Source organism: Elephantulus edwardii, unplaced genomic scaffold, assembly GCF_000299155.1.
Source record: "Elephantulus edwardii isolate Elephantulus edwardi_28Jun2011 unplaced genomic scaffold, EleEdw1.0 scaffold00348, whole genome shotgun sequence".
NCBI classification, from domain to species: Eukaryota; Metazoa; Chordata; class Mammalia; order Macroscelidea; family Macroscelididae; genus Elephantulus; species Elephantulus edwardii.
Genome location: NW_006400098.1, coordinates 561,350 through 571,423, shown reverse-complemented (window position 1 = coordinate 571,423; position 10,074 = coordinate 561,350). Strand labels below are relative to the sequence as shown.

The 10,074-nt window shown below is 45.2% G+C and overlaps 1 protein-coding gene across 1 annotated transcript; it reads left to right on the top strand.

Annotated features, from left to right (window-relative positions):
- Nucleotides 1-4,772: 4,772 nt before the first annotated feature.
- Nucleotides 4,773-7,212, top strand: RFPL4A (ret finger protein-like 4A). Its single transcript, XM_006901849.1, has 2 exons — nt 4,773-5,052; nt 6,668-7,212. The coding sequence occupies exons 1-2, from the start codon at nt 4,773-4,775 to the stop codon at nt 7,210-7,212; spliced, it is 825 nt and encodes a 274-aa protein (XP_006901911.1).
- The last annotated feature ends 2,862 nt before the right edge of the window (nt 7,213-10,074 follow it).

Sequence of the window (10,074 nt, the reverse complement as noted above, 5' to 3'; positions counted from 1 at the left end):
TAACTTATTGTTACACACTTTCCTCCCTGCCCGTCCCTCTGCCTCCCCAATTAGCTCTTCTCTTTGAAAAGTAAAAAAAAAAAATTCTTACATTGTTATACATTCCCTCCCCACAAGTCCACTCCACTCTGCAGCTTTCATTCTAGACTCTTGTCATGACAATAATACCTAATCATAGATCCCTTTTAAACAGTTCTCTCCCTCAGCTGTTTCAATGCAGTGTACATAATTTATTCCCTCTTAGTGTCCCCCCCATCCAGAGGTCAGTCCCACTTTACAACAGTGACACTATGCAGTGTTTGTTCTTTCATGACTGAGATATTTCACTCAGCAGAATGTCCTCCAGCGTCACCTATTTTGCATAATATTTCATGAATTCCTTGTTTTTCAGTGTTGCATAGTATTCCATTGTGTGAATATGCCACAGCTTCTCTATCCATTCGTTTGTTGATGGGCACTTGGGTTGTTTCCAACTCTTTGCTACTGTGAAGAAAGCCACAATAAACATGTTGTGCGTCTATCTGCTTGGATGTCAGTTACGGTTTCTTTAGGGTATATTCCCAGTAGTGGAATTGCTGGGTCAAATGGTATCTCTATTTCCAACTTTTTGAGAAGGTGCCATACAGCCTTCCACAGTGGTTACACCATTTTACAGAGGCTGACTTTCGAGAAGCAGAATGCCAAGTCTTTCTTTCAAGGTGCCCCTGGATGAACTCACCTTCAACCTTCTAATTAGCAGCCAAATATGTCTCCTGCTACCACTGATGGTGAATTTGGAGACTGGTAAAGAAACCGCTCTACTCATGAGCTCAAGGTCTGATGTGCCCCCACTGTAAGCTCCCCTCTCAAGCTTTTGAACTGTCCTGACGCCCTCTAAAAGGAACCCTTCATGTACCAGAAAATGAGCGCGTATTCCTGAGTAAGTAGCTCTGCATTTGAAGAGCAATAATCAGTGATTTACAGGCTCTTCACAACAATGACAAACACCTCTCATCCATCAGTTAGTAGTGCCACAGTGACCTGTGTGTTGCAATGTTACAGCGCCGTGTGTTTCAAGCACTAGCTCAGTTTCACGTGGTAGAGAGATAGGTGTTAGGCGCTCAGACCCAGACAGAGAAGGAAGAAAGGCTCAAGGGCTGACACCTGACCACTAGCTAACTAAACCCTAAGGATCTCAACAGACCAGCATCACAGCTGACGAGAGTGATTGTTCTCACTGGGAGCTCTGCCCTTTGTGTAATCACAACTCCACCCTCCACTGTTGACCTCTTCTCTATCTCCTGTGTGAGTCACAGATGCATTTCTTCCAAGGTCTGACTTCTGCACCTGTTGAAATCTGGACATACTGTTACCTTCTATTTTAAAGACATTTGAGGCCATCATGGTAGAGAATAGAGTTGAAAATGGTGTTTGTGGTGAGCCCAAGCTTTTAATTAATGATCTCTCTTGGGCAGATGAGGTCCAGTGGCACAGAGGAAAGTGTTATTGTCCCATAGGATGCTTTGTGGCTCTGTTTAACTTGAGAGACCGAGCGTAGAGACTAAGATGATGTATTTTTCGATGTATTTTTTTAACATTCACAAGCTCAGATGGACTGTTATGACCACTTTGGAGCAGACAACTGTCTGATCTCTACGCTGCCAGGAAGGACACAACTAAAGGAGTATGGTGGTGTATTAAGTGTGAAAAGAGCATTTCAAGATCTATCCCAAAGGAAAAGTCTGTCACAGACAGGATAATATACACACCTGCAACACCTGTTAAGATGACCGTAGTACTCAAGGAGGAGAGACACTAAGTAACATTTTCATAATTAATCACGTCCCATTAGGTAAATCTGTTTGTCAGGACTTCTTTGAAGGGCCAAAGAGCAATAACTGTCACTTTAAAGACGATCTTGTGCCTGACCTAAGGCATGGTATTTATAATTCTTTCATATGTATGTGAAAATTTGACCGTGAACAAGAAACACTAAAGTTGAATTGGTTCCTTTGACGTGTGGTTTGTACAGAGCATTTAAGATAGCATGGCTCCAATTCAGCATTCTATGCATTGCATTTCATATGGTAATAATAAAAGGTAAAACTGCTCTCAAAATAAAAAATAAAATACTGTGACTGACAAAATTGTAAATAGAACTGTCTTGGATGAATGGTAGCTTGAATGTTTCATAGAAGCAGAAACAGATCCTTTGAACATGCTGTAAGGAGAGGCCACTCTTTGAAGAAAAAAAATCGTATTTTGTCAAAGAGAAGATGAGCAGAAAAGAGAGAAACCTGGAGTGTGCAACACTGAGGCAGGGCTGCCGTGGTGGAGCTCTCAGAGATTGTGAGAACAGGGGAGGCTGAGTAATGCTGCACCAGATTCACACACGTCTCGGAGTCCACAGGACAACAAATTTAAGCCCTGAGGTGCATTATTGAAAGATGTTATGGGCAATATATTAAATGACCCCAAAAGCATCAAAATAAGATGAAGGAATCACTGTACCCGAAAGAACTCATTGACATGAAAAAGTTTCAGGAAGTATCATATGATCAGGAGACAATGGCGATGAAGGAGGAAGTGGAAGCTTCATTGAAGGCATTGGGAGGGGGGCAAGGGTGGCTCAAGAAACCAATGGGATACCATCGGACTTGTTTCAATGAACAGATGCAGCCTTGGATGCGCTCACTAGTCTACGCCAGGAAATTTGGAGGACAGCTGACTGGTCAACGGATTGGGAGATTGTCCATATTTGTTCCCAATCCCAAGAAAGTTGATCCAACTGAATGTGGAAACTATTGAACAATATCATTAATATTACACGCAAGCAAAATACTGCTGAAGATCGTTCAAAAAGGGCTGAAACAGTATATAGATAGGAAACTGCAAGAAATTAAAGCAGGATTTAGAAGAGGCCATGGCACGGGGGTTATCATTGTTGATATCAGATGGATCCTGACTGAAAGCAGAGAATATCAGAAGAATGTCTTTTTTTTTTTTTTTTTTCTTACTGGCAATGCAGAGGCATTTGACTTTGTGGATCCTAACATGTTGTGGCTGATATTGAGAAGAAGGGGAGTCCCAGAGCACTTAATAGTGCTCATGTGAGACCTATACTGGACCAGGAGGCCACGGTGTGAACAGAGAAGGGGGACATGGTATGGTATAAAATGAAGAAGGGAGTGTGTCAGGGTTGTATCCACTCTCCGTAATACTGAATCCGTATGCTGAGCAAATTACTCAAAAAGCTGGAGTTTTTGAAGAGGAATGTGGTATCAGGATCAGAGGGAGACTCATGAACAAACTGATTCATGCAGATGACACAACCTGGCTTGCTGAAAGTGAGGAAGATGTGAAGCACTTGTTGCGGAAGATCAGGGAATGCAGTCTTCAGTATGGATTCCATCTCAATGTGAAGAAAACAAAAATTCTTAGCACTGGACCGATAGGCAACATCATGATGGATGGAGAAGAGATTGGTAACTGTCAACAACTGCATCGTCCTTAGATCCCCTGGAAACAAACTTGGTAACAGCGCTCGGGAAAGAAAGAGACGTATTGCACTGGCAAAGTCGGAAATTAGGGATCTCTCCAAATTATTGAAGAGTTATGATGTCAGTTGGAGGACTAAGGAGTGTCTGGTTCAGCCCATGGTCTTCGCGATCATTTGTTATGCATCTGAGAACTATAAAATGAATAAGAATGACAGAAGATGAATCGATACCTTTTAGCTGTGGTGTTCGAGAAGAGAACTGAACATCCCATGGATGTCCAAAAGAACAAACAAATATGTCTTGGAGAGAGTACAGCTGGAATATTCTTTGGAGGCAAGAATGATGATGCACAAACTTTGGGGGTGTGGCTAAAAGGGGCTACTCCTTGAAGAGGGACATGATGCTTGGAAGGTTGGATAGTTGACGAAGAAGAGGAAGACCCTGACCAGGTGCATTGACACAGTGATAGCCACATGGGCTGGAGGATGTCAGGAAGTGTGAAGATGCCACAGGATAAGACTGAGTTCAGATCTGTTGTTTACATGGTGGCTTTAAGTCGTGTTCAGTGGCACAGAAAGAACAATGACATCTTGACAGCAGCACTGAGGAAACCAGAAGTCAGATTGCATTGGGAAGGGCGGCAGCCCAGGACCTGTCTAAATTACTGAGTCACAATGATGTCAATTTAAAGTCTAAGGCACACTAGATTTAGGTCACAGTCTCTCAGTCACTTGCTATAAATCTAAGAGGGAAACAATGAATAAGGGAAAAAGGGAAAAAATGATGAATTTGAGCTGTGGCATTGGAGATGTGTGCTAGACATCACACAGGCTATCAAATGAACAAATGGAGCTTGGAGGCAGTGATGGTGGAATTTCAGCTCACAAGTTGGGGCATGTTTCTATGTGAGGCTAAGCCCTAGAGAGACATCCTGCTCGTGAAGGTGGGGGATCAAGGAAAGAGAATAAGACCCTCAAGAAGACAAACCGACACGAGAGCATTTGTGGAGTGTAGGGTATCTCATAAGAGGATATTTCCCACCAGCATTTGGGTGATGGGAACCAAGTATCTTTGGAATGGCATCACCTGGGCTCCTGCATAAATGTCAACTACGTTCTTCATTCCCGTCCACATTTCAAATTCGGTTGATCCAGGAAATCACAGGTAGCTCGTGTGACCTTGTAGCCCAGCATTGGAGATGACACAATGCAGGACCACCGTCTCTCACCGTGTGGGTAGGTGAAGGGCTCTGGCGTCACCCACCTAACCAGATTTCTCTCTCTCGCAGCAGCCATGGCTCGATTCCTGCGCCAGGGGACCATCTGCTGTGTGTCTCTGGCGTCCTCAGACCAACCCAAGGTCTATGCGCACCGGGGCTGCCCCGTCAGCTGCGGGTCGCTGCCTGGAGAGCTGCGCGGGGCAGGGTCATCGCGCCCGTCCTCGCGTGTGGCATCGCAGGAGGATGGTGTGAAGGACCGTCCTAGGTTGGGGAACCTGGACCCCAACACCGTGGAACTGGAGACCCAGCTCAGAGCCATTGTACACTTGGACCCAACGATGCGCAAGTTCCAAGGTAAATACGACATGCTAATAACATCCCTTCACCTGACAGTGTACCTTGTCTGTTTAACCCTCGCCCCATCTCTCCTTCCCCCCTTTCCCCTTCCAATTTGATCCATTACCCACATAACTCCCAAGGTGTTAACGGCAATACACATTATATCCGCTCCTCCCTGTGCTCCAGTTTCATCTTCAATTCATCCACCCAGCACAGGACTCATTGTCTGTCCAGTCTGTGTATGCGCTCCTCAATCTCCCACCATAATCCTACTATTGGATCAGAGCAGGCTAATACAATATTTGTCCTCTTCGGACCGACGTAGTTTATTCTGCATAATGTCCTCGAACTCACCCATTTTCTTACTTGACAGGATCCTCATCTGCAATTGTCCTCTATTGTGAACTCAGGATGCTATGACAGGATAGCAAGGGTTATGAACAAGCAGTTGACCATTGCCTAACACTTGTCCCATCAATCAAAGTGCCACTAAAAAGCATTAATTGGGTTTCTATCAAAGACATGTCACTTTTAATCTACATTCCTGTGTAGAAAAGCTTTTCTATTAGTGATTAATGGGGTGACATGAGAGTACATTCTGATTTTAGCTGTACCCTAAATGTAAACACCCTGTCCTGTCCCCTGGGGAACTCCTGTCTTCATCTCCATGTCCACAAGGGACGGAAATCTCCTGCAGAGCCCAGGAGAAGGAAAGGGAAGGAAAATGCAGAGGAAAAACAAACATTTCAATGTCTATTGACAATAGTGAAATGCCTTCTTTGTTTCAAATATTTTATGATTTAAATATCTGTTTGAACAGAAATATGGAATTTGACTTTTAACCAAAAAGTTCATATCTTAGTGTGCGTGGTGTTCCACTCATGACATGAACAAGCCTCATCTAGCTATTCGGTGTTGCCTCAAAATATAAACACAGAAATTCCATATGATCCAGGTTTCCACTGCTGAGTGTACACGGTGAGAGAATTAGAACACGGACACAAGTGAATTTTTGTACATGAATGTTCATAGCAGTGTTATTTACCATCGTGACAACATGGAATCAGCCCAAAAGTCCAATCATGATCAAACAGAGTGAGAGATTGGGGTGCATTCACACGATGGAATACCGTGTGGCACTAAGGAGAATGGACCCGCAGAGTTCAACGGTGTTTCATTGTAGAAAGTATCAAGAATGAAAGTGATTGCATGAAAGGCCACGTGAATGAAGGATAATGTGAAGCACTATGTACATGAGCTCTGTGAACAAACCAATGTGAAAGAAATTGTTCTTTAAACAAAGAACAACACACACACACACACACACACACACACACACACAACCCCGCAGAACCCTCCCACCAAATGTATTTATAAATTATTATCATTGAATTCCTAACGTGAACAGTAGACACATGAGAAGGGAAACCCCTTCAATACAGAGCAATCCCGCTTTCTCAGGGAAACTGAGAACTGTATCCCCAGAACTCGACACTAGTTAAGAAAAGCTCCTTTAAAAAGTGAGTTCAGTGACAGAAGCTCACACGCGTGACTCGGTGGGGTTGTGCAGCCGTCGGGCTGAAGGCGGGCGCGGTGCTCTCTCTGACCGCCTTCTGTCTTCTCTCCACAGTGGACATGACCTTCGACGTGGACACAGCCCACAGGCGTCATTTCCAAGGACCAGAGGAGTGTCCGGTGCAGGCGGGTGAAGCAGGCCGTGGGGAAACACGCGGAGAGATTCACTCGCTCCGTCTGCGTCCTGGGCTCCTGTCGCTTCACCTGTGGCCGCCACTACTGGGCAGTGGACCTGGGCACCAGCCAGGAATGGGACGTGGGCATCTGTCGAGAGGCTGTGAATCGCCCCCGGGACATGGTCCTGTGCACACAGCTGGGCTTCTGGACGCGAGCTGGAGGCAGGGCCGCTGCTTCTCGGCCAGCACGGAGCCTCCGGCCTCCCTGAGGGCCAGCAGCCCACTGGCCAGAGTGGCCGTTTTCCTGGACATGCACGCAGGCAGGTTGTCCTATAACGCGGGGGACGAGGCCCACGTCTTCACCTTCACCGAGGTGTCAGCGGCAGAGCCTCTGCGCCCTTTCTTTTATCCTTCCCTTCCCAGAGCTGGGGACCACAACTGCCTGAGTCTCCCTCCTGGGCAGGAGGCTTCACCCAAATCCTAGAGAGACGGCTGGGCGCGCTCGTTCAGGGAACCCCTGGGCTTTGGGGGCGTTGTATCTAGAGCTCCCACTGAGGACTTTGTAATGAATTGGGTGATATTTTTTCTGTCCTCAGTCACCTACGAATCACTGCTTCCCTGTGGAAGATAGATTTGACCCTTGCCTTACCTTACACCAACCAATTGCGGATGACATGGTAACAGGAAAATTGTCCTTGCTTTAGAAATTACAAATGCAAATTGAGTGGATCAAATTGGCAAATAAAATTGGATATTAAAATGAATCACTGTCGTTCGAATCCACCAGATGCTCTGCCGGGAAAGGAGGGACAATCTCCTCCTGTACCAGTCAGATCTGATTTGACGGTACACTCACACAAAAATAATAAAATAAAAAAAATTTAAAAAAATTAATCACTGTCTGGTTTCTTTGTTTGTTTTATGTGTGTGGTTCGTCCGGCAGAGAGTGAAACTGGGCTGCTCCCTGGAGGCAAGGATTCTGAGGCTTCGTCTGACATACTTTGGACATGTTGCAAGCAGGGACCAATCCTGGAGAAGGACATCATGCTTGGGAGGGTGGAGGGACAGCGCAGGAGAGGAAGACCCTCGATGAGATGGATTGATTCAGTGATGGGGGTAAATGGGGTGGGTGTGTTGGAGACAGTGTGATTGGCACAGGACAGGGCAGGGTTTAGGGCTTTGTACATGGGGTCACTATGAGTTGCAGGCAACTCTATGGCACACAACAACAACAACAACAACAAGAACTACAACATCTTTTTGTTAGGAGGAACCTTTCTGGAAAGGACCTCATGCTTGGAGAGGTGGAAGGTGAGAGGCAGATTGGAAGCCCCGTAAAGAGATGTGTTGACACAAGGTTTGCATCAATAGGGTCAAGAAGGTCCGAGAGGATGAGGATGGCCCAGGACAGGCCAGGTCCCACCACGTGTCCACACCATGGGCTCTGGACTTCGAGCTGGCGCCAGGACCAGTGTTTCTCGGCCAGCACAGAGCCTCCAACCGCTCTCAGGGTGAACTTCCCGTTACTCAGACTCAGTATCCTTCCGGATCTGGAAGATGGAAGGCTTTATTTTTATAAAACAAGAGATGAATCCCTTCTCTTCACATTCTCTGAGATTGCCACGCCAGAGCCCCTGCACCCTTTCTTTCTTTCCTTCCCTTCCAAGACCTGGTGATCATAACTGCCTGAGAAGTGTATGAAGGCAGTTTCATGCAAATCCTAGAGAGACAATGAAAGCACTCATGCTTGAGTCTTTGTAGCCATGTCTCCCATTCTACTCATTTTTGCATAAATTGGTCGCCATGTTTTTCCATTCTTAGTTAACCATGAATCACTGTTTCCCTGTGAACAACGTATCCTACCTTGCCTTACCAATTATGGATGACATAGTAATATGGAAATAGTCAATGCTTTAGGAATCATGAGCTGACATTGATTTCATTAAGTCGTAAAAGGAAATTGCTTATTAACATTCAACACAATTCAATTCAATACAATTCAATTCAATTCAATTGGTTTCTCTTTTTGTGTCTTGTGTATATATTTCTGTTAGGAGGGGCCCTTCTTTGGAAAGGGACATCATGCATGGAAATGTTAAGGGTAGGCCAAAGAGGGGAAGACCCTCAAAGAGATGGAATTCTCCAAGTGGTACAGTTAAAAATTTGACACACTGCACACCCATGTTTATTGTGGCTTTGTTCACAATAGCAAAGAGCTGGAAACAACCCAAGCACCCATCCACAAACAAATGGATAGAGAAGCTGTGGTATATTCACACAATGGAATACTACTCTGCATTGAAAAACAAGGAACTCATGCAATATTATTCAAAATGGGTGACCTTAGAGGACATTATGCTGAGTGAGATATCTCAGTCACAAAAGGACAAATATTGCATAGGGCCACTCTTGTAAAACAGGACTGACATCGGGGTTGAGGGAAGACAGAGAAGGAGGGGAGGAATGATGTCTACTGCATTGAAACAGATGGGGGAAAGAACTGTTTAAAAGGGATATATGATTAAGTATTATTGTCACGACAGGAGTCCAGAGTGAAGGCTGCATAGTGGAGTGGAGTTTGGGGAAGAGATTGAATAACAATGAAAGAGTTTTTCTTTTACTTTTCAAGGAGAAGAGTGAATTAGGGAGGAGGGGTGGGCAGGGAGAAAAGTGCAACAATGAATGAATGGAAACCCCAAGTCTCTGTAAACGTTCATGAAATTTAATTTTAAAAAATTACTGGTGGCCTAGTGGCAAGAAGCTGCAACTGCAATCTCAGAGACGCACGGTTCAAATCCACCAGACGCTCTGCTGGAGAAGGAGGAACAATCTCCTCCTGTACTAGTCAGATCTGATTTGACGGTACACACAAAAAATAATGAAATAAAATAAATTTTTAAAAAATTACTAACAATTCACTTATTATTAAAAAAAAATTGAAACACAAAATGGACAGTTTTCAAGGCAACCTAGCCTCCAACCTGAAGGCTTCGAATACCTTTCGCCCAGCAGGGAGGCAGCTCGGGCTATGCTCCCGGCCTCAGACAGCATGAAAACCAAGAGTAACAGTAGTGCCTGCTGCAGACAGAGTGGGGCTGAGCGGAGGATAGCAGGCCTCTGGGGACAAACCCGCACCTTTCACATCACAGGCTTGTGACTGATAGTGAAAGAGTCGAGATGGTAACGGGGGTGGTGAGACTGTGCTTGGAAGGAAGAAAGGGCAGGATTCACGCATAATTCCGTGATGAGAGAAATGGGTTTTGACCTAGTTGTCGTTGATGTGAGCTGTTGTCCAGTTCATTCTGATTCACAGCATCCCTGTGGGTGCCCAGCACTGCTCCATGTG

Bases quoted from the DNA above. Each gene is read 5' to 3' on its own strand.
- RFPL4A (XM_006901849.1), top strand. From the start codon at position 4,773: ATGGCTCGATTCCTGCGCCAGGGGACCATCTGCTGTGTGTCTCTGGCG. The intron at 5,053-6,667 runs GTAAATACGACA...TTCTCTCCACAG, and splicing joins AACGATGCGCAAGTTCCAAG to TGGACATGACCTTCGACGTG.